General features: G+C 33.9%; 2 protein-coding genes across 3 annotated transcripts; both read right to left on the reverse strand.

The window, feature by feature from the left end:
* Positions 1-1,188: 1,188 nt before the first annotated feature.
* On the reverse strand, positions 1,189-10,183 carry ISA3 (isoamylase 3). The gene is made up of 24 exons (XM_079072430.1): positions 9,919-10,183; positions 9,141-9,198; positions 8,916-8,990; positions 8,589-8,746; positions 8,420-8,513; positions 7,893-8,129; positions 7,700-7,804; positions 7,505-7,609; positions 6,768-6,902; positions 6,583-6,669; positions 6,428-6,479; positions 6,237-6,300; positions 5,344-5,443; positions 4,831-4,931; positions 4,652-4,703; positions 4,486-4,548; positions 3,761-3,850; positions 3,496-3,568; positions 3,320-3,399; positions 2,475-2,579; positions 2,180-2,278; positions 1,966-2,027; positions 1,591-1,699; positions 1,189-1,489 (listed from the first exon to the last, which is right to left on the reverse strand). Exons 1-24 carry the CDS (start codon positions 10,044-10,046, stop codon positions 1,376-1,378), a joined length of 2,346 nt encoding a protein of 781 aa, XP_078928556.1. The 5' UTR covers positions 10,047-10,183; the 3' UTR covers positions 1,189-1,375.
* An 8,079-nt stretch (positions 10,184-18,262) lies between these two features.
* LOC145136945 (uncharacterized) lies at positions 18,263-23,357 on the reverse strand. Of its 2 annotated transcripts, none has more exons than XM_079071063.1 (12): positions 23,225-23,357; positions 22,827-23,088; positions 22,201-22,318; positions 21,984-22,080; positions 21,774-21,880; positions 21,566-21,688; positions 21,188-21,341; positions 20,978-21,038; positions 20,449-20,813; positions 19,009-20,377; positions 18,579-18,931; positions 18,263-18,505 (listed from the first exon to the last, which is right to left on the reverse strand). In XM_079071063.1, exons 2-11 carry the CDS (start codon positions 22,952-22,954, stop codon positions 18,682-18,684), a joined length of 2,772 nt encoding a protein of 923 aa, XP_078927189.1. In that variant the 5' UTR covers positions 22,955-23,088; positions 23,225-23,357; the 3' UTR covers positions 18,263-18,505; positions 18,579-18,681. The 2 variants fall into 2 exon arrangements, with proteins under 2 accessions (XP_078927189.1, XP_078927188.1); XM_079071062.1 differs by having other exon boundaries at positions 18,263-18,508.
* Between the last annotated feature and the right edge of the window lie 727 nt (positions 23,358-24,084).

Below are 24,084 nucleotides of genomic sequence, written 5' to 3' on the forward strand. Positions count from 1 at the left end.
CAAATCATGGATTAGGAAAGAGATGCGGATACTTTTGTTTCATCTGATCTTCGCGCTCCCAAGTGAATTCAGGTCCCCGCTTGGCATTCCAGCGAACCTTCGCTATCGGGATGCGACTTTGTTTCGTTCGTTTGATCTCTTTGTCCATGATTTCGACCGGTTCTTCCACGAAGTTGAGGTTCTCGCTGATTTCAATCTCGTCGAGAGGAATCACAAGTGTTTCATCGGACAGACACTTCTTTAGGTTCGACACGTGGAAGACAGGATGGATGTTGCTGAGCTCTCGAGGTAACTGAAGTTTGTATGCCACGGGACCGATCCTAGCAAGGATTTCGAACGGTCCAATGTACCTTGGGTTTGGCTTTCCACGTTTCCCAAAACGTATCATGCCTTTCCAGGGTTAGACCTTTAGAAGGACGCGGTCACCAACCTGGAACTCCAAGGGTTTTCGTCTCTTATCGGCGTAGCTCTTTTGTCTATCTCGTGAGGCTTTCAGTCGTTCTCGGATTTGTATAATTTCCTTTTCATAAATAACATAGGTGTTCACCAAGGTGAAGAACTAGGTCGAATAAATCCTTTATCAAGCAGCTCTTTGATTTGGTACATAGAAATAACATTAAAATCACCATTTTTTATATCACCTTCTTTTAATCTTTTAGGTAAACTGGACATGCCAAAAACATAGCCAAATATAAAGAAAACATTGTGTTTATTCTTTTTGTAATGTGAAGGCCACAAATTAGCCGTCCGCTCAATACTATTTTTATTTTTCATTTTTTTATTAATATCTCATACTCCACAATTTCACTCCCCACTTCCCCTTCGGTGTTGATCTAGCACAACACAACATATTTATAAGATCTAAACCTGCCAACTCAGCATCAAAATAAACATCTTGCCAAGACAAGAATCAATGATTAAATAGGTAACATTAGGGTCAAGCTATCTTAAACCTTTTAAGTTTTAACCCAACACGAAAGTCACCATCCCTAATCTTAAGCTATGAATGTAGTTGTAAATGTATACTTTTCTGTAGTAAGCTATAAATGTTTTTTTGTGTTAAAATGTGAATCATGAATGTATGGATGTTTTGTCTTATATATATATATATATATATATATATATATATATATATATATATATATATATATATATATATATATATATATAGTGTTGTATAAATATGTATGAATGTATTAATTTCCATAATTGTTTTGCACTAAACTGTGAATGAGTGTATTAAACCGTAAATATAGTCTTAGCTGAAGCGTGAAAACGATGTTTTTGTCTATTTTTACCAAAAAAAAGGATAAATATAACATCCTGAAGATTATAAAAGAAACCTGACCTATAAAATAATTTATTTTATACTTAATTATGGCTTTGCTTGAAGAAGAATGGAAGAATAGGGAGCGACATTATATGTATCTCCAATGCCAACCACACCCTCTGGCACCATGTCATTTGGTGACTCAAGATTCGTGTCCACCTGTAAAAAAAAAAAAAAAATCATTTTTTGGTGATATAATCACACTTACTCCATACAGAGTGTCATTTTTAAGTAGAAGTTGATGAAATTAGAAGAGTAACCACTCGGAACCAACGCCTTTTGAGAGGAGGTGAAGGTATTGGAACTTGAACAAAGTAATCATGTGCATTGAACGCCAAGTAAATATCCCCTTCGTCATGATCATGAAGTCTATAAAAAAAATATATTAGTGAGTACTACAATATGTATAATTACAATATATATCTCGCATGTACAAAAGACGTGAATACCCTCCTCATCCTCATCATAGAAAATATCACTAGAAAGCTTGTTGACGTTTGTCCCGTGTAAAATGGTGATGGTGAGAAGGGCATTTATGTCATTTGCATCAAAAACAAATTTTTCGAGTGGGACAAAAATTGGAATTATAAGTCCCACAAGGGGGCTCAGACATAATTATGAAAAAAGGAGTGTACGTGAATGCGATGAATCTGCTCTCATAGTTATTCCAGTTATCTTCATGCCATGTTATCTCTTTCTACAGTCAGTCAGAACGAGTTTTCCATTAGATTTGTTAAACAAAGAAATGAAAGTATATGATGCTTTAATAAACAAATAAACAAAAGTGTTTTGTTATTTCTTGCATTTAACCATAAGATGAAATATATTATATTTATATATAAAACTCACCTTGCCAATGAAATACTCTTGTCTAAATACTCTATACTTTTGGCGAAACTTAATCACCTCTGCAAAGAATCTAAAGCAATCATTCTTCCTTGCATCCAACTGAAAGGTCAAAGTACTTTTTATCATACTTTTTTTTTTCTTATTACCAATTTCTACTTTTGAAAAATCTACCCAGTTATAGAGAAGTGATAATTGCTTTAAATTTACATGACATTTGCTATAATTGGGTAAATTTTTCAAAGCAAAATGTTGTAATAGGAAAAATGAATTATTTTTTGAAAATAGGAACACATACTTGTCCCCATTGAAAATGATTTAAAGTGGTATCATGTCCATAGCTATTGTTATTTCCATAGCGAGTATGCCCATATTCATCTCCCATTAGCATCATTGGTACACCCTACCAATAGTAAACACATGAAACTCAAACATCATTAAACGCCACAAAAATAATAATACTATATATATTAAAATCAAATGACCTTATGAATAGTGTGTTTTTGTGGATTTAAACTTTAACCACAAAAGTTTTTTATTTCATATTTTGGCCACAAATGACTTTAACAATTTCGTACTTAGGCCACAAAACATTCTTATTTTAGACTTTGGCCACAACATTTTTGTATGTTGGTGGGTTTGGTCCATGTGTAGAAAATAAATTACAAAAATTGTCCCTGTAATTTACAGAAAAGGTCCCTGTGTAGATATTTTTTTTACAGAGAAGATGTTTTTTTTACAAAAACGGTCCATGTGTTTAACACTTTCTTATGTTGGCAGTTGTGTAGAAAATAAATTACAAAAACTGTCCTTGTAACTTACAAAAAAGGTTCATGTGAAGGTTTTTTTTACATAAATGGTCCATGTGTTTGAAAAATTATAAAAATGGTCCCTACCTAATAGAAAGTTTATAATATAAACAATATAATAGCACAAATAATTATAATAACTTTTTAAGGATTAAATGCGCGTTTATGTAACAGTGTTTCATGAACCACTTTGTTGCATAAATGTTGCATTTAACCCTTTTGTTAAATAGTAATGTGGCACAAGAACCTAAATGGAATTCTACCACATAAAACATTTATGGAAAGTAATTAATTAAAAATATGGAATGCAATAAGAAATTTTTATACAATATACCTGAGACACCATTAATGCCAAATGAAAATTCTTCATCTGTCGGAAACGTAGGGATTTAATATTAGCATCAGATGTTTCCCCTATCAATAACATTCAAAATAAAGATAATTAAATACATATTCTACAAAAGTTAAGAGGCTATATCAATTAAAAAAAAGTTCAATGGCAAAATTTACCTTCATGCCCACAATTCCAGCTAAGGTTATCATTGCTTCCATCATTTCCACCTTCTCCATTAGCATCATTGTGCTAGGAAAAACATACTTTATCTTATTACAACATTGTAGTTTTAGATTATTTCTTATAAGGGCATTGTTGTACTTTGAAAAGTCTACCCATTATAGAAATGTGATAACCATTTAATTGGCTATATTTTTAAAGCATAATGCCCTAATAATGTTATTCTTTGCATTTAACCAAATGATTGAAATTCAATAATACCTTGTAATTATATGACACAAGGTCATAAAGAGAAAATCCATCATGTGCTATTACGAAATTGACCCCATGGTAAGGCTTCCGTTGGTTGACCTATAAAGCAAATAACCATAAGAATTAAGATGCTTGTATATTATTATTTCATTTCATTTTTATTATAGCATTTATTAAAATCTTTATAGCATTGTGTTTTCAATTTTTTTTCTTATTAGGGTGTTATACTTTGGAAAATCTACTCAGTTATAGCAATATTTTTTTTTTGCCTGAAAAAGACCTTGTATTTCTTCATTTTTTTCCGATCTGGCCCTTTTAGTCATTTTTTTCCAAAAAAAAATTGTAAAATGTGAGGGTTTTTTTGAAAAAAACTAAAAAGGTTGAGGGTTTATTTGGAAGCATTTAGAAGGTTGAGGGTTTTCTTCAGAAAAAAATACAAAGTTGAGGGCTTTTTCGGAAAAAATGAAAAAATACAAGGTCTTTTCAGGCAAAAAAATAAATTTGAGGTTTAATCCAGAAAAAACACAAAATATAATTTTTTTTTTAAGGTTACCCCTAAAAATAAACAAATCAATGAAAGTGCATTGCTATATCATGCATTTAACCATCAATCATATTATAATTTGTACTTACACAAACAATTGTTTAAGCACAGTGCTTTAGACAGTCAATTTTCCATCAGAAATAATAATAATAATAATAATAATAATAATAATAATAATAATAATACTTACTTTGTACAAATCAGCTGAACCAGCAATTCGAGTTGCGAAAGCTCCCTTCATACCAGTGTCACCCTATACATAAAGTCACCAAATGCATAAAGACTAAAATACCCTCGGACTAAAAAGAAAAAGTTAAGTACAATGCCCATTTCTTCGTTGGTTTATGTGTCAATACCTTTATAAATCTCCTCATGTCATCACGATAAATTCCATTCCATTCAGCCCACCTTCACAGCATAAAAAAAAAGACACTTGTTTTAATAATGAGCAGTTTTCTAACAAAAACTGTAGATACTTAAATAATGGAAGGGTATATTTGGAAATTGGAATAGATAGTTTTGAACAGAAAATTACCTGTCCCAATTTGGGAATTTCCCAACAAGATATAGGCCTCCACAATCCCATGGTTCAGCAATAATTTTACACCTGGATAGTATATTATCTTTTGCTATTGCCTGATCCATTTTAGGAGATTAATGATGTAAGTAAAACAAATTTTTTTTTTTTTTTTGAAATTATGAAATGAGAAATTCGTATTATAGTTTAATAACATTATGTTAGATTTAAGATTTACCATAATTTATTACTATCAAAAGTATAATGTTGATTTAGCATTTTCACAAGGACAATGGTGTGTTTGCAAGAAAAAGTCAACTATGGTGATTTGAAAAGTCAATAACTTGTTTTAACATACCTTTTTTGGTTTTAAGACAAATAAAAAGTAGTATCTTACTATAAATAGTATTATAAGTATGAGCAAGGGAAACCCAAATAACAAAATACAAGCAGTTGAATAACAATAAGAAATCAATGAAAATCAGAAAGTATTTTATTTTTATTGTGAAAAAAAGGAAATGACTAAATTACCCTAATAAGTGGAGGAGCATCAAGTGGAGAGCCATCTGTTCCTCTACAAAGAACACTTGCAAGGTCAAACCGGAATCCATCCACATGATATTCAGTGACCCTTAACAAAAAGAATTTTATATTAAAAAACAACTTTACCTTTAAACTATAAAAAAAAAAAAAAAGTAAAATAACATACACAGTTACACACCTAATATAACCTTTATCCTTTACATAGATCCATTTCTTCTATGGTAAAAACATGGGCAAAATACAAAAAAGCACTTGTACTTTGACATAGGTGGAATTAGGAGTAGATTAAATTTGTCGTTCCAAAAAAAAAAAGGTTAATCTCAAAAAAGACCTTATATTTTGTGTTTTTTCTGGATTAAACCTCAAAAAAAATTACCTGAAAAAGAGCTTGTATTTTGTCATTTTTTCCGGTCTGGCCCTTTTAGTCATTTTTTTCCAAAAAAATTGTAAAATGTGAGGGTTTTTTCGAGAAAAACTAAAAAAGTTGAGGGTTTATTTGGAAGCATTAGAAGGTTGAGGGTTTTTTTCGGAAAAAAATACAAAGTTGAGGGCTTTTTCGGAAAAAATGAAAACATACAAGGTATTTTTCAGGCAAATTTTTTTTTTCGAGGTTTAATCCGGAAAAAACACAAAATATAAGGTCTTCTTTCAGATTAACCCTAAAAAAAAGTAATTCATCTCCAACATCTTTTTTTTATGCTTCAGAGATTCACTTCTTTTTTTACTATGTTTGTTTGGTATGTGTGCAAAAAATACATGTTGCATTAGGGTGTAAAAAAAAAAGTTTTTATCATGGAAAAATAACTGAAGTATATTCCCTATTTTGATAAAAAGATTAAATTACATTGTTCATTTTAGCAATTTTCCCAAAAAGTACATACCAGTGTCTTAAGCTGTCAAGTATGAGTTCCATGACAACAGGGTGGTTACAGTTCAATGTGTTACCTGCTCATTCCACATCAAATGTGAAGGTCAATTTCGGAAATTGGAAATATACTACCACAAAAACAAATATTTTATTTGTATTTTTTTCATTATTAATGATAAATGAAGGGAAAGAAGATGAAGTTACCACAGCCTGAGAAGTTCAGTAATTCACCATTACCATCTAACATGTAATATACCTATAATATAATAAATAAACAGATTCACAACAATATTAATAAAACATAATTTTTTTCTTTATAGAAATCAACTTTAAATGAAATGAAGAATAATATACTATACCTTGTTGTCTATACCACGGAATGATGTGGTATAAGGGTATTTATCATCAGCCTCATTTGTATGATTGTAAACAACATCCAAGATTACCTGTATAATTTACAAAAAGTATTTACAACATTTAATGACAAAATTAAATATATATAATCAAGGCGTTATAATTAAAAGAAAAGTTAAATAATAAAAACCTCGATTCCTGCTAAGTGCAAAGCTTTAACCATTTGTTTGAACTCTAAGCAAGCAACAATAGGTCCTCCTCCACCACTTGCATAACGAGTCATTGGAGCAAAGAAATTTATTGTTGAATATCCCCATGTGTTGATCTTCACAATTATTATATAAATTTCAGAATATCAGTTAAAATATTAAAGTATAAAACCCCCTTTATTTAATTAGTCATTTCTAAACACAAGTCCTATTTTAATTTCTTGGAAACATTACAATACATTTTTTCAAAAGAAATATACGAATATATATATATATATATATATATATATATATATATATATATATATTACATCATAGTCGTAAAAAAGATTGAAAATTTTATATAATCATTATAATTTTATATTTCTAACATGAAATGTTTAATAGATATAATTAATTAGTGAGTAAATAAATAACATTTAAAATTAAAATATATTTAAGGGGGTAAAATGAAATATGACTCAAGTATGAGGGGATAAATTACAAAAACGGTCCCTGTAATTTCTGATTTTTACATGTTCAGTCCAAAATCAGAACATTTATAAAAACTTGGTCCTTATTTCAAGGTTCCATCTCAGTTTCAGTCCTTGTAAGTAACCTTGAAATAAGGACCAAAACGGAAAAGTATTTCAATCTTGGACGAAACATGGTAAAAGTATGAAATCCAAGGGACCATTTTTGTAAATACTCTATTCTTTAGAAAGTTGAGATTAATTACCATGTGATCTCTAGGATTTGGACGCCTCTGGAATTCAAACTCATCAAACTCAAAAACTGGAAGCAATTCCACTGCATTGATTCCAAGCTCTAACAGATGTGGTATCTTCACATCAACAATAATATCAAAAACATTAATTATTTTATCCTCTTTTATTTATTTATTTTTTTTTTTTTGAGAAGAAAGAACCAATACCTTTTCAATAATACCAAGGTAGCTGCCACGTAGACTTTCTTCCAATCCACTAGATTTATCAGCTGTAAAAGCCCGAACATTCATTTCATATACCACAAGATCCTTCTGCAAAATATCAGCAACAATTGTAATCTAATGAAAATAAAAAGTAAAATCAAAAGGGTTTATGAAAAAAGGGTTACACTTTTTTTACCTCTGGTATGTTTGGAGGGGTATAATTGTCTCCCCAATCAAATGGCAAGCTACTAAAATCATAAGTTCCATAAAATTTACAAAATTTATCTTTCACATTACCAAAAATCTTGCGTCCTTGTATTAATTTTGCATAAGGGTCTATAAGAACAACAGTGTTGTCAAATCGATGCCCTTCATGGAAACCTTGAGGACCATTTATTTGGTATCCATACACAACATTTCTCAGAGGCAATTCCTACATGAGTATAATATTATGAATAAAAAAACAGGAAAAATGTTGCAATCTTTGGATTTATAGAATGTTTTTGGAAGGAATGGAATTTGTAATATGAAAGAATTTGAATATGATGGAATTATAATATGTCACGTGTTTGGTAGGCTGAAAATTGAATAAAATTCAATAATGTAAACAATATATATTCTTTTTGTTTATTGTAACTATATATAATTGAATTTTATGTATGTATGCATGTATATATAACGAGGGTATTTTGGTCTTTTAATAAAAAATAAAAATAAAATTACCAGAACACATATGTGCCATATATCTCCGGTTTTGTTTACATGTGGATCCAATATCAGCTCAATCATTTCATCATTTGGAGATGCATCGTTTCCACTAAAAACAGATAAAAATAAATAAATAAAGTATGAGTAAAACACAACAAATTCATAATCTATGATACACTCTCACCTGTCTTGAAGTGATAAGCAAAGTGTAACTGAAGTTGCATGCTTTGAAAAAAGAGAAAAGTTTATTCCATTTTCAGTTTTTGATACTCCAAGAGGAATTGGTACTCCAGGAATGCTTTCAAATGAAGAATCAGTTTCTGACATCACTACAACTTCTTCCTGAAAATTTTTAAAATGGAAAAGTGATTGCTTACATCAGTTATATAAATCTTATCCAAATACAAATCAAATTTCATGGTATAATGGGGACATTTTTCAAAAATGTCATAATAAAAAAAAACTCAAAGTAGAATGCTATAATTAAACATGTGAAGTGAATGATAATTACCTCAATCACAATCTCTTCTGCATGTTGACTGTGTACATAAGTAGATGTATGCTTTATAGGCTCTGATCCTTTAACCTTAGTCATACATTCAGTTATATAATAAGTCAAATTGTATGTACATAATACAGGACAAGACAAAAGACGTGAATGCCCTCCTCACCTCATCATTGAAAATAGCCATAGAAAGCTTAACCTTAACAAAAGGAGTTTGAAGAGAAGGGGTACCTTACTGGAAAATCCACTCACAGAACTTTTACCTGATGCATTTCTACTCCACATTACTCTGTTTGGAAACGCAATATTGTAAGAGATAATAATAAAGTATATAAATAAATAATGGGAGATACTACATTTGAATGGATCATTGAAAGTAATGAACATAATCAGTATGAATGAAGAAAATAAAGGTATTGATTACATTGGGTAAATAGCAACAGAAATAGAATGTATGGCTCAAAAAGGAGTTAGGAATTAAATTTTCAGTTGATTTAGTGTTAGAAACCATAACCAACAAAAACTTATCAGCTACTAATAATCCATCCTCATCAGATGAAATATCAAAAATTAGGGTTGAACAAATTCAGGAAGAAGAAAAATTAATTGTTAATGAGCTAAAAATGGTATAATTTTTGAATGTGCGTCAAATTCAAATTCATAAGGAACTACAGATCGATTTCAACTCTGAAAATGAGTCAAAATCAAATTCTTCCAGTGAACTTTCCATAAATTAACAGAAACTTAGTGAACTACATACAATTCTTCCATATCAGACAACATATCATAATTTTACGTGTAAGAATAAGAAATTAATAGTTAACAAGCTACAAATCGATATGAATTCCAAATGTGACTGACGTTCATGTTCCCCGCGATTGAACCTACCATTTCCATTTACGAAATTCGGTAGACTCGTTTCGATTTTCATTGGAGAGAGTACAAAAAGCTACAATGAACAAACGAAATTTGAAAAAATCAATCACGAAGCATCGAAATAATGACATACCCCATAGTCGCGGTGGCGCGAAATGCAGAAAGAGGGAGAAAACGATTGACATTACTGATTTTTGACAATGAATCACAAAGAGATGAAGTTGTTGTGTGGAGAATCATCATGTTCATTACGCAAGGCATAAATTGAAGTTCAGCATCTGGAGAAAACACATAGTTATTCCACTATTAAGTATGTGTTCTTGAGTTGGATTGAGTTTGAAGGTTGAGTGATCCAAGAGGTTTGAGAGTTCCGAGTTATTAGAACGGCATAGAAGCGGGACGACGTTTCTTTTATGTCTGCCACGTGAGTCTTTTGAGTCCTCGCCACTCGTCACGTGTTTTATCTTTGTGTCTTTTTCCTTTTTCTTCAAAATATCTACGTGTTTGGAAGGTTTGAATAAGATAATTTATTATTTTAAGGATAACTTATCATTAAATCTTTTAATTTCATTATGGTTTTTATGGTTTGGTCTATTTTTTTAGTATGTAAATCTTTTAAGAACATTTTCAATCCACTACCAAATCATATGTTTTGTATTAATTTTGATGTAAAATTCTTTCAATTCAATATTATTGTTATAGCAAATAGAATGTTATAATATTAGTTAATGTTACCGATAGAACAACCAAGTATATGTTGTTTTGATAACATTGGGTCTCTAATCATTTATCTGTAAGTTCTTAGGTTGCGTTTAGTTGTGGAAAAACAGTTTTCATTTTTTGTTTTCTGTTTTCCGTTTTTAGTTTTCATTTTCCGTTTTCAGTTTTCATTGGAAAATTTAGAAAACGCGTTTAGTTAAATCTTATTCATTTTTCATTTTCTGTTTTAGAAAATTAGAAAACGCGTTTACATGTGTCACACCCCCGAACCAGACGGCGGAAACGTCTGGGGGCTCGTGTGACTAACAATTGAATTATCATCACAATAAATATATATGAAACATAACACATTCATCCCAACATTTCATATAACAACCAGCATTGTTCACATCAAGTACATTGTTATAAATTACATAAGTTCAAAGTATTAATAGTACGTTGAGTGATGTTACATAAAATAAAACCATACACACTTGAAAATCTTCCTGCTTAACGATTACTTGAGAATACAATTTATTTTGAAAACGGTCAACATATATAATGTTGGTGAGTTCATAAGTATGTTTGAATAAAAGTCTTTGTATCTTTTGTAAAAGCCCAGAAAATCCAATATTTTCTGTAAAATGTCTGAAAATGATGTGGTAATCAAGTATAGATGCATGTGTGAATTTTGTAGTAGTAACATATATGAATGTGGTTTAGATTTCTTTGTATTGTAAGTAAGTGATAATTGAATATTAATATTTCCCCAGAAAATCCGATATTTTCTGATTTATAATAATGTCGAGGTTCTTGTATCGTTTAATAAGTTGTTTTGTATTGACACACTCGAAGGGTTAATCTTCGAAATGTTAAATTGGTATTGGATCTCTATATGAGCCGTTATAACCATACATGATAATGACTAGGTTGTATGTCTTGGCATTTTTCCAAATGCCGGTATTGCTCAAGGTTTTGTCGTCCTAGACTGGCCTAGTCTAGCTGTAGCGAACAGCTAAGGCGTGGAGGGTCACCCCGTATAGATCTATACACAAACTCTCGCTCTCCCTCCAGGAAACTCTGGTTATAACTACAGGCTACGATTGTACACTCAAAGGTGCCAACCGACACGTCTCACTAGATTCTCAACCTTTCGTACTATGTTTAATGTTTACGTGTATGTTGTATGTTGTCAAATCCAAAGGTACATATATAAGTATACGAAGTTCAATAATTATTTAAAGGTATAGTTACGATCTACAAAACATGTGAATTTCAGTCCAAGCCCAATTAGCATGTAAATGGACCACAGAGGCCCAATAACATGAAAGAGGGTAATTTGGCCCCAATAGGCATGTAAATCGACAACCAATGCCCAAGAAACATGTGACCCATAGCTCAGGCCCAAATTAACATGTACATGGGTCGCAAGGCCCAATAAACATGTCATGGAAGATATTGGGCTCAATATACATTTGAATGGTCCCTTAAGGCCCATTGGCCATGTAATGTGAATATTAGGCCCAATAAACTTGTTATCGATGTATTTCGTTCATTCGTTATTGTTTCGTTGTTTGTTTTAGCTTGAGGTTTACCAAATTGATTATAAAAAGTCATCTTTTTGTAAAAACGACATTTTTGGTCAATAAGCCTCAAATTTTTAATTAAGGCCCAAAGTTTTGTAAAAATAACACTTTAGTCCATAATTTATAAAAATTTGTAATTTCGTTCCAAATGTTTAGAAATTCACGGTTTTGGTCCAAAAATTTATATATTGACATTTACAGCCCAGTTTTGCAGAAAAGTGCGTTTTCAGCCCCTTTGTTTGTAAAAATTGACACTTTCGGCCCTATTTTGATAAAAGTTACATTTTTGGTCCCATTTAGAAATAAATGTTATTTTCACCCCCAAATTTGGTTTATTTACATTTATGACTCAAACTTTGATCAAATAACATTTTTATCCCCAAAACTTTCATTTTTTCGCAAATTTGGGCCCAAAACCATGAGGCCCAAATGTTTAGCCCATTAAGCTAAAATTTACATTTTTGTCCCTTTGGAAAGCATGTTTATCATAAAAATCCATTTATATACAATTAGGACTTGTTTGATCCTTATAAAAACATATATGTCACTTTTTGCCCTTATGTTTTGTTTTCTTGACAGTTTTGACCTTTAACAAGGTTTTTGCCTTAAATTTTTATATCTTCAACACATAGCCACTTTTAACTTGATAATATGATGTATAAGGTGTCTTAGTTCATGGATCTTTACTCAATGTTACTTAAGATGTCGAGATTTGTTAAGATCTAACACATTTTTACAAAATAAACTAAGAAATCACACAAGACATGCATATAAAACATAGATCTACACATTTTACTTGTATTCTCCCCCAAAAATCATGTAAAAACCGAAAAAAGGGGGTATGAACTCACCTTTGCTTTGATGTTTCGGTTTTGAAGAAAAAGTGGAAGAAGTTGATGTGATTTTGGCTCTAACAAGCTCCTTAAGTGGATTTCGAGCTTATGAAGTTTCTAAGGTGTTAGATCATGAAATGAAGCTTCATAAGAGAGTGTTATTAGCTTAAGGATGAAAGTCAAAGACTTAAATATGATAACAACTTACCAAAGAGTGATGATTTAGATGAGAACCTCTTGAAGATCCACACAAAGTCTCGAAATTATGGATGAAAGAGAGGTATTCTTGAGATGATTTTGAAAAGAAATGAAGGTGGTGAGATGTTGGTGTTGGCCAAGAGTAATAAAGAGAGGAAGAGAGACTAGGCTTGAAGCATGTTGGGTTATACAAGTTTACATGGAAGTATGAGAAACAATTACCTTGTTACATGGTGAATAATATGGAGGTGGCACCACCAAAGTCAATCCCCATTTCATTTTTTTTAACTCATGGGCCGAGAATTTTTGGGCTAGGAGAAGGGGTGGAATAGTTTGGGCCTTTACTTGACTTTACTCGAAATTATGAGGCCCAAATAATTACTTTTCGGCCCAATGGGCTCATTAGATGGTTCACGGCCCATTTTGAAAAAAAAAGAGTTTATGGCTTACTAGGTTTAATTAGATTAGCTATGGCCCAATAAAGCCATTAGGGTTAGAATAAATCATTCTAGGCCCAAATGGTCCAAAATGTTATAGATTTGTGAATTGGGTCCATTTAGAGTCCAAATAGGGTTTCCAAGCTCAAAATAGTTGTCTTGAATGCTTATTGGCCCATTAGGCCCAATAAGGAAATCCTAATCAAATATGGACTTAAACCGGGATTCGTAGGGTTTTCAGACTCTTCGTTGAACGTGAGAGGTGAATTTAAATGAGCCCTGGGTGATATTTACTTAGAGTATATGTTTTAAAATGGTTGAATGATTACACAAGAATAGAATTTCCTAGCTAAAATGCTAGTTGTGACAACATGTACATTTTTCTATGAGTTTTCATTTTCCAATTTTTGTTATTTTAACTAACATCACACAAACCCGCAACGCCACTCACACCCCACCCCACCCACCCTACCCTACCCTACCCTACCTCATCCCACACTACCCCACCGTATCCCACCCCACTTCACCCTATCTCATATCGATCTGAGATTGATCATCCATGGTTACCAAATCATTTCATGGTGCATTTTATTTTAATGTTATTCATATGATGTTTTGGGCTAAGTTTAATGCATTAATTCATATCTTTGGAGTAGGTAGGGGTGGGGTGGGTATGGGGTGGCGTGGGTAGGTATGAGATATGTTCGGGTGGGGTGTGTGTTTTTGTGGGTGTGTGTGTGTTTGTAGGGGTGGGTGTGGGGTTGTGTGTGTGTGTGTGTGTGTGTTTGTGGGGGTGGGGGTGGGTGTGGGTGTGAGTGTGTGTGTATAGGGGTGGGTGTGGATGTGTGTGTATAGGGGTGGGGATGTGGGGTTTTGTGTGTATGTGTGTTTATGAGGGTGGGTGTGGGTGTGTGTGTGTATATGTGGGGGTGGGGGTGGGAGAGGGTGTGGGTTTGTGTGGGTTGTGTGTGTGTGTGTTTGTGAGGGTGGGGGTGGGTGTGGGTTTGTGTGGGTTGTGTGTGTGTGTGTGTGTGTTTGTGGGGGTGGGGTGGATGTGGGTGTGTGTGTATAGGGGGTAGGGATGTGGGGTTGTGTGTGTGTGTTTATGGGGGTGGATGTGGGTGTGTGTGTGTGTGTGTATGTGGGGGTGGGGGAGGGTGTGGGTGTGGGTTTGTGTGGGTTGTGTGTGTAGGAGGGTGGGGTTGGGGTGGAGGTGGGTTTGTATGGGTTGTGTGTTTGTGTTTGTGGGGGTGGGGGTGGGTGTAGGGGTGTTTGTGGGTGTGTGTGTGTGTGTGTTTATGGGGGTGGATGTGGGGGTGTGGGTGTGGGTGTGTGTGTGTATGTTTGTGGGTGTGGGTGTGGGGAGGGGGGAGGGTATGGGTGTGGGTTTGTGTGCATTGTGTGTGTAAGGGGTGGGGTGGGTTTGTGTGGGTTGTGTGTGTGTTTGTGGGGTGTGGGGGTGTTTGTGGGTGTGTGTATATATGTGTGTTTATAGGGGTGGGTGTGGGTGTGTGTGTGTGTGTGTGTGTTTTGTGGGGGTGTGGGTGTGGGTATGTGTGTGTGTGTGTTTGTGATGGTGGGCTTGAGAGTGGGTAGGTAGGGGTGTGGTGGGTTGGGGGTGTTAAGGTGGGGGTAGGTAGAGGTGGGTGGGATGGGAGTGGGTATGTGTTTATATTTTAGAAAAAAATTGAAATTAGAAAAATATGGAAAACAATGATTATTGGTTTTCCAAAAATTTCCAACTTCTTTATAATTTTAGAAAAATAGACAAACTAAACGCGTTTTCAAAATTCTCATTTTTCTTGGAAATTTTTTTCAGAAAACGACTCATTTTTCCGCAACTAAACGCACCCTTAGATTTTCAAAAAAGTATTGTGATAAGCTACATGGAGATATATTGTATGAACTACTTTGACTTGTTAATCACGAGTTTTTACACCTAAATCCCTTCAGTTTAATTATTTTCTCCTTCAAAAAATCTCTACAGCTTAAATATGTGTGTTCTTGTAGAACTTACTATGTGAAAACGATTTCTAAGAAGAATCAAAGGGTGTGGGTGTGGGTTTGTGTGGGTTGTGTGAGTAGGGGTGGGTTGTGTGTGTGTTTGTGGGGGTGAGGGTGGGTGTGGGGGTGTTTATGGGTGTGTGTGTGTGTGTGTTTATAGGGGTGGGTGTGGGTGTGTGTGTGTGTGTGTGTTTTGTGGGTGTGTGTGTGTGTGTGTGTGTTTTGTGAGGGTGGGCTTGGGAGTGAGTAGGTAGGGGTGTGGTGGGTTGGGGGTGTTAAGGTGGGGGTAGGTAGAGGTGGGTGGGATGGGAGTGGGTGTGTGTTTATATTTTAGAAAAATTTTGAAATTAGAAAAATATGGAAAACAATGATTATTGGTTTTCCAAAAATTTCCAACTTCTTTGTAATTTCTTGGAAATTTTTTCCGGAAAACGACCCATTTTTCCGCAACTAAACGCACCCTTAGATTTTCAAAAAAGTATTGTGATAAGCTACATGGAGATATATTGTATGCACTACTTTGCCTTGTTAATCACGAGTTTTTACACCTAAATCCCTTCAGTTTAATTATTTTCACCTTCAAAAAATCTCTACAGTTTAAATATATGTGTTCTTGTAGAACTTACTATGTGAAAACGATTTCTAAGAAGAAACAAAGGCAAAACAAATGGTTTTTGCTATCCAACCGAATAAATCAAGGTAAGAAGCTATTATCTCTTTTTTGCACAGATTTAATTTGGGGATTTTAGGAGGAACCCATGAACCCTAATTTTTATGGTTTGATTACACGGTTAAATTGAAGTTAGATAATTGTAATACGAGTTAAATAAACATGCTATACATAATAAATAACATGTATTGGACAAAGGTTTAATGGTTACATATTCATAAATTGGATTGAAAGTATAGAAGCTTGAATGAGTATGCTGCTTAATATTCTTAACATTTGTTAACAAGAGTATTAGTGTAAACTATTTATACCATTCATGAGTATTAGAATATGATCTAGTTATGGGATGACATATTCTTCAATAATTTGTCATTTTGATAGTAAAGATGTATAAAAAGAGTATTGCCCATGACTAAAATATTGTTAGCCTATTGAGAATCAATTCTATAGGAATTGAAGAAAGGAAAGAGAACGAGAGGGGGCAATATTAGTTAGTTAACCTAGTTAACAAGGTGAGTACACATGGATCTTTTACTTTGGGTATATGTCAGTATTGCTTGATTTATAAATAATGTTTTTACTTGTGCATCCAAATGCTTTTTTAAATAAGAATTCCTTGAAATGTTTTCATGGATTGCTATGTTTAGTTATATGTTGTCTAACAAGAATATTAGGAATCATTACATAGCATATTATGTGTGGGAATGAATGCATTTGGAAAGTGTGATTGTAGTCTGTTTGAATGTGATTGCAACAGAATGGTAGTATGTCTAGACACTCATCTCAATGAAGGGATGGTGGTGTTATGGTGCCAAATGAATACAAGATACTGTTTATGGAAATAAGGCCCTTAGGATTTATACAATCATCCGAAGTGATAAGGAGCCTGAGGACCAACAGTGGGGACATGGACTTCCCAACACTTGTGCGTTTGGAGATCATGCATTGCATTACATGACATTGCATAATGCATGGAAGTATGTTTATGTACTTATGCTTTATGAAAATGATTTCAAATGTATTGGAATGAAATTCAAAATGGTAAAATGTTTTTGCGTCTAAAACGCATGTATCTCACGATACAAAAGTCTTATGTATTCTTTTTATTTTAAATGGCATGTATTCAAGTACCAAAAAGAAATTAGTAGTAACATAGACTACCAACAGTGAAGTGGAAGGCATCATTATAGTTCTTGTTATATGTAAATGAATGTAAACAACTTATGTATGTTGTATATGGTCTTTGTGTACTAAGTTGTAAATCCTAAGGAATTGTGAACTTATTTTTTGATAAAAAAGTTTAATTAGGATCAAATTTCATGTTATAAAATAGTTTTTAAAACCGCACATGAACAAAAACCTATTTTAAAAGCGTTATGAAAATTAGGGTGTTACATAAATCACACTTAGTACTTAACAAAAATTTAGTATGTTACATACATATGCTCAGAAATATACTATTTCAAGTTAGGATTTAGAATAATCTCCAAATCCAAAAAGCATACACATTAGAGGTGTTTGATTGAGTTTTAAGTTAGTTTTGATCATTAGACAGTTAATCTCCTTCATTGTTATCATTCATAACTTGACTTTGAGCATACAAGAGTTTTTGAAACTTCAAAACTCTAACAATGATGGAATTCGTATTTAAGATTGTTTTACGTAATTGATGTTTCTAGACTTAATTTGATGTTTCTAAACTATCTCTAAACTAAGGAATCCGTCATTTGTTAGTAGTTATGCTATTTGATCTAATGTAGCATTTCAAGTTGACTTATGGCTTAAATGAGTCCTTCAAGTTTATTTCCATGGTTTAATCTAGTTATTGAATCATTGGAACTCATTAGGTCAAACAAAAACACAATTGTTGATGATCTATAGTTGTTTGAAGCCACATATTAGTTCATAAAGGGATTTTTATACTTGTTGATTCTTTTCTTCAAAATAATACATAGACCTTGTCACGGAAAATGTGTTTAAACTAGAAAAGATCAATCACAGATTCAATCAAAATCAACGTACATGACCACAATTCAACTTATACAAAAAGTAAAAAGAAAAAACGAATCGAATTAATAACCAAATGTAGGTGAAAAAGGCACACTAATCTTCTCCTTACACCATGTTCAAAAAGCACAACACAATTTCCGGAACATCATCACAGTTCATATATATGTGTAAACACAACTTGTAAATAATAAACAAAAGTATAGACTTGTACCTTGTGCAATAAAAGTTGTAGTCTAGACATAAAATATCGATATTCATTCACTTAATACAAACTGGGAAGCATCTTCTGCACAAAAAGAGCAAAGATGAGCCTCGCTTGTAACAAATGAAGCAAAACGGTGTTACATGAAAAGTACCTCGTTTTTAGCCAGCTACAAGGTAAAAAGACGAATTTCCCCCCACTAGCATAATGAAAAACTCTTGTATTGTATATACAATTTCGGCTTTTGTGTGTCCTATTTATTTAATTGCTGAATATGTAGCCGAAACTGCTGAAGCCTCGGCAATCAAAGCTGCGGGTTGTCGGGCTTGAAGGCAAGCACCAATGTCAAAAGGACGCAATTCAGATCCATCGAATAGGAGATTGACACCTGGCAAGACAGTTTCCCCATTGTCTTTATCATCTGGGTCACCTTTAACATTGTTTATTCGAGATATCTCTTCATTCATTTTCGTAGCATCTTCATATCCTTCAGCCAATGCATATGATCTGCAATACCAGTTTTCATTCAACATCATTGTAAATTCCAAATTCCAAAATCCAACAACAATAAAAAAACAACATACCTTAAGATATGCCCATCAAAGCTCAAGATTTCTGTGTGACATCTTTGTCGATTAGCAAGTTTTATTCTCTGATAATCACTCGTTCCCGAAATCGGAGAAGAAGGTTCTGTAATCGGATTCCATCTTTGACTTGCATACGACATGAGTTGACTTTTTTTAGCCTCCCGATTATTATAAAGCATCTTTGCACTCGAACCCGTTGCTTCATACTCCAAACAAATGGAATTCAATTTTTCTCTCAATTCCCTCATTGCATCATGATGTTCTTTAAACAAATCCGTCTGAAGCAATTGAGACACCACCACCCGATTACAAATAAACTTGCATAGCTTCGGACTAAACAACGGGACCCCAAACTCGACACACAACGGGACCCACTCGGGGGTAAAAACATTCGCGTTTCCTTTAGAAAGTTTCAAAAGACGAATATACCCCACCGTCCATAACGACAACCTCTTCTCCAAATCACACAACAACAAGGTCAATTTCGTACTTTCGTCATCCGCAAGCCCTAATTCCGATCCGATATCCGCAAATGAACCATCGGAATTTTTTAATGGGAGTGGAATGTCGAGTGTGGTTAATTTCCCGGATTCGTTTAGGTCAAATTTACTAAAGGGTTGAACTAAAATTGCAGTGTGTTTGAGGAGTGAGTTTAGACAATGTAAAAGAATGTTACCTTTGACTAAATTTCCTTCGAATTTGGATCCTAACCCTGCAACGGTTGACCCGTCCCATGACCATAAAAGGGCTTTTTCACAACCCGCTAGTGGGGCCGGGAGTAGTCTTAGACATTGTCCTTTCATTAAAACGACCGAAACGGGCCCACTATTGATAGTGGAATATAAAACTAAATTCATCCATGGTGACATGGAGGAGTGAGAAGGTGGGCCGAAATGGATCGGGCCTTTCGGGCCCGGTAATAACGAAGAAACAGGAAGTGGGACCATCGAGACGATAATGTCGTAGTCCCGTTGATATAATCGATCGAGTGTGGGTCCCGGAAGATTAGCTAAGCTTTCACATCGTAAAATATCAACTCGGTATTTCCTCACTTTTTTTCTAGTTTCAAAATTATCAGTATTTCCATTTTCAATATTGTGTTCTTTTAGTGAAATATCGGATACCATGGATGTAAGTTCTTCATTGGTTGAAGAATCAATATCAATCTCGAGTTCATCAGGAGCGAGTCCACCAGATTTTAAGCATTCTAGAACACATTTAAGGCTAAATGCATGGTTTGCAAATTCTTGAAGCTCTCCTTCAAATTTTGCACCTTCTAATGTGGTTAGATCTTTGCAAAGATCTTCAATACTGGTGTGGCCGAGTTTTCCTGCTTCGTATAGTGTTACCGCATGAGATTTTAATCCTGCAAGAAGAGATAAATTAGATGAGGGCAAAATAGTCATTTTGTATGATAATAAAAGAGAGCAAACTAACCAGGTGAAACGGACCCCATCATAAGATACGATGTTATGTTGGCATCAACTACAAATGCAACACGGGCAAAACCGGAATTTTGGCCAAGATTTTCTGTCCCTAAATTATCTTGTTGAAACAAAGCAGCATCAGTAGATATGTTTGCGGACCCCACAGGAGCAAGAGAAGCATCATCTTCATCATTTAGGACACTTGTAATTTGTTCTTGAAGAATAGATCCTGTGTCAACTAACTTTACAGCCCATCCTAATCGACATGCAAAAGAAGCAGCAGCTTGTAGTTTAGAAAGTTCGGCTTGTAATGTTGTTGCCAGCTCAGCAACAGTTGAATTCTCACTTGATACCACAAAAACCGCATACAGTAACCTGCCAAGTAAGGTTAAAATTACATAAATACCCTCCACATTGTACTGTTTTACCGTGCAAAATTGGGATGGGACTCGTTCATGATGTTTTGTTTGTGGAAAAAGACGAAAATGCCCTCGTCCGTGTAACAACTAACAAACATGGTGTAAAGAGGAATATCTTACTCCTCAATGGGGTCTTCATATGACTGCTCTCTGTTGGAAACAAACCCTTCTAGCCTAGACACTGAAACACTAAACACATCATTCAAAGTTCAAAAACAGAATAACATGAAAACAACTGGAAATTGTAAAATGCTTACATTTTTTACTTTAAATACAACGATTACTGGTAAAAAAAATTATGATATTAAAAAAACTTGTTTATAATCCCACCTTTAAAGCGATCATCAGCATAAACAGGGACATCAAAGTAAATTAGCCCTCGTCTGTAAAGACCCTTGATGACAGAAGGATCAAAAAGTATGAATGCATTTGCTTCCTCTTTACATATCTTGTCGATTGTTGCTGATTCTTCTTCTGAAAGTTTCTGCATGATAGAGAAGGAATTAGGAAGTCATGTAAAATGACTGTTTCGCCCCCCTCTTCTTCATCTTAGTAAGATTCCAATCCCAAAAGATGAAGTAGATGGAGAAATTAATGTCTAGATAACAGCATAGGGACTAAAAGCGTTATGAAACAGTGAAATATGGACCAAAAAAGAAAATTAATAACAAATTGACTTATGATAAAAATATCTATCAAGAATCTGACCTTAAATTCCTCCAATGTAAAGTTGACAAGACAAACTCCCCACCATGGTTCAATTGCAAAGTCTACAGGATATGTGGGCAATGATTCCTTAGCAATGGACTTGTTCAGCTTCCACATGATTTTCTGGAAAGCTCCAAATTTTAATGTATAAGTAGATGAAAGGGTATTTATGTAATTTCACCAACAACACATTGAATCATGTTTATACCTTGGATCTACATTTGTTCATGATATCAATGAATTCATTTCTTCCTATACCAGTGAGTCGAAGGGCATCTGCTGCGCTAAAATTTGGAATGCTATCGTAAGGTTGCTCTGCAGATAATAAAAAATAAGATTCTTTTTTTTTTAAATAAAATGAAAGGTTTCCAATCTTTGACTAAAGATGATTCCTATTATAACATTAACAACATAGTACCATTTTTCATGACTTCAAATATCATATCACAATAGTATCTGAATGGAGAAATCCTCATTACACGACAAACATAATCCGCTAGGTGATAAGGAAACAGCTGCAAAACCAAAAGAAAAAGATCAAAGTGTTTGAGTTTCAATTAAAACACTTCATTCATTTTAAAGGATCATGGGTAACATGAAGACTATAAATGAAAACAAGAATCTTTAGTGCATACTGCTAAATTCCTTCGAAGATACCGCATCATATCCTCGTAATATTCTGCTTCTCTGCATACTTTGCGTACAAAAGATGTGTTCCATTGGAGCCTTTTCTTAATGCAATGTTCAGTTATCCTGCAACAGTGAATTGATATCAATGCTTCAAGTGTTGCTGATTGTATAATAGTAAGTTTACTTGATATTCATGTCAGATCTGTCTTTTTCCCTAATTTTTTGTTATCATATTCATACCCGAGTGTTATCCCAAAGAGATTTAGAAAATACCACTTAAAGGGCTGCAATCCTCTTTCTAAAGTTTCAAAAGCTAAATGTATTATGTATGTCTTCTTGTGAATTAGAAAATTAAGGATTGTGTCAATTTTACTATAAATCTGAGTTTTTTTAGGCTTTTAGCAGTTGCTTCAAGCTGAACTGACTGTAAACGCGGAACAAATGAGGTATGTCCTGATCAATACGAGGTTGATCTACTAGTACAAATCAAAAGCAGCAGAAAAGGATGAATTCATGATGACTGCATTTCCAAATTACGCATCGAGTATGCAAGTTTCAGATGCAATTTAGCTAATACGAAGAACACCAAAGCGCAGACGCAGAAGAAGCTAATGGCAGTTAGCAAACTTACCTTCTATGCCATTCATCCTTGGAGTTTAGAGTCGACTGGAGACGCTTAGGGAGACCCTCCCACGAACATTCTTCCTTGATTGCTCTCAGAATTAACTGATCCTCAATCGTCGTAGGTACGTGAAGCATACTACCGGAATCAAAGCTTTGTATAAAAGCTAAAGTCTTGAAGAGAGCTTCAAAAGGTATTCAACCGGATCACTCGATTACTTCAACTGATCAATTCCACTGATCGCAGCAAATAGGTCCCCGATCGCTAAATTCTACACCGTTTTTGAACAAAAGTCAAACTACTAAATTTAACATATACTAAACCACATCCAGTATATCGATTTTAAGATGCAATGATTGTTTACGACAATATGTAGTAAGAAATGGGTATGAAATGAGACAATTTACCAGTAATTTCGGTAGATCAATTGAAGCTGAGTTAGGGTTTTATGAGATGGAGATCTTGAAATTGAAGAGACGGAGAGGTTAATTGGAAGCCTGTGGGTCCAGATTATTAATTGAAGAGACTAGAGAGGTTAAATTGGAAGCCCTGTCGTATTTTGAAAAAGGACGAAATATATCTTTAGGGTTAAATATAATATTTATTTAAGTTGTTATATTATATTATATTTATTTAAAAAAAAAACAATTAAAAAATTTTAATTTACAAGAAAAAAAGGCTAAAATATTCATTATTTATATATACATAAAAGCTTAAAAACTTGGGCTATAGGAATCTTTTTTCTCTTTCTTTTTCTTCCACTCAACTTTTCCTTTTCATAAAAGCGCCCCATTTTTCCTTTCCATCTTATCCTATGACCATTGGAAAATCTTTCGATGACCCGTACCGCCTTCTTTAACCAATCAGACCGCCACCGCCTTTCACCTACGTCCTCTTTTTCAACAAAAAAAAAACTCCGATGTTACATTCAAAGAATCTTCTATATCCTTCCCCTACCCCTTAATCTCCCATCACCGCGCCAAAGCTTGTGACGTCGACGATTCAACGTCATCGCCACCACCAGTCTCAGCCACCGCCTTCCTCCGATGTTCCCTCTCAGATGTAGAAAAGAGTCTCCTTTGTGGAGAACCGACAGAGCGAAGATGGTTTTCTACTTCAAACCTCGACCAGAAGACGGAGTTGGTCGATGAGATCAAAGAGGGAGATATCGAGAGGCTTCCCGGTTGCTTCTATTCCGACCTCGAACATACTCTCGCTCCCTCTGTACCCCTAAATCCAGACATCAACCACCAGTTCTCACAAACCC

The sequence above is a fragment of the Lactuca virosa genome, chromosome 9, assembly GCF_052849685.1.
Source record: "Lactuca virosa cultivar CGN04683 chromosome 9, Lactuca_virosa_CGN04683_v6, whole genome shotgun sequence".
NCBI classification, from domain to species: Eukaryota; Viridiplantae; Streptophyta; class Magnoliopsida; order Asterales; family Asteraceae; genus Lactuca; species Lactuca virosa.

Excerpts from the sequence above, each read along its gene's own strand:
- LOC145136945 (XM_079071063.1), bottom strand. The coding sequence starts at position 22,954 with ATGCTTCACGTACCTACGACGATTGAGGATCAGTTAATTCTGAGAGCA. Across the intron at positions 22,319-22,826 it reads AAGGATGAATGGCATAGAAG|GATAACTGAACATTGCATTA; the intron begins GTAAGTTTGCTA and ends TCACTGTTGCAG. Across the intron at positions 22,081-22,200 it reads ATCTTCGAAGGAATTTAGCA|CTGTTTCCTTATCACCTAGC; the intron begins GTATGCACTAAA and ends TTGGTTTTGCAG.
- ISA3 (XM_079072430.1), bottom strand. The coding sequence starts at position 10,046 with ATGCCTTGCGTAATGAACATGATGATTCTCCACACAACAACTTCATCT. Across the intron at positions 4,932-5,343 it reads ATGCTCCTCCACTTATTAGG|GCAATAGCAAAAGATAATAT; the intron begins GTAATTTAGTCA and ends AAAATGGATCAG. Across the intron at positions 3,851-4,485 it reads GTTCAGCTGATTTGTACAAA|GTCAACCAACGGAAGCCTTA; the intron begins GTAAGTATTATT and ends TTTGCTTTATAG.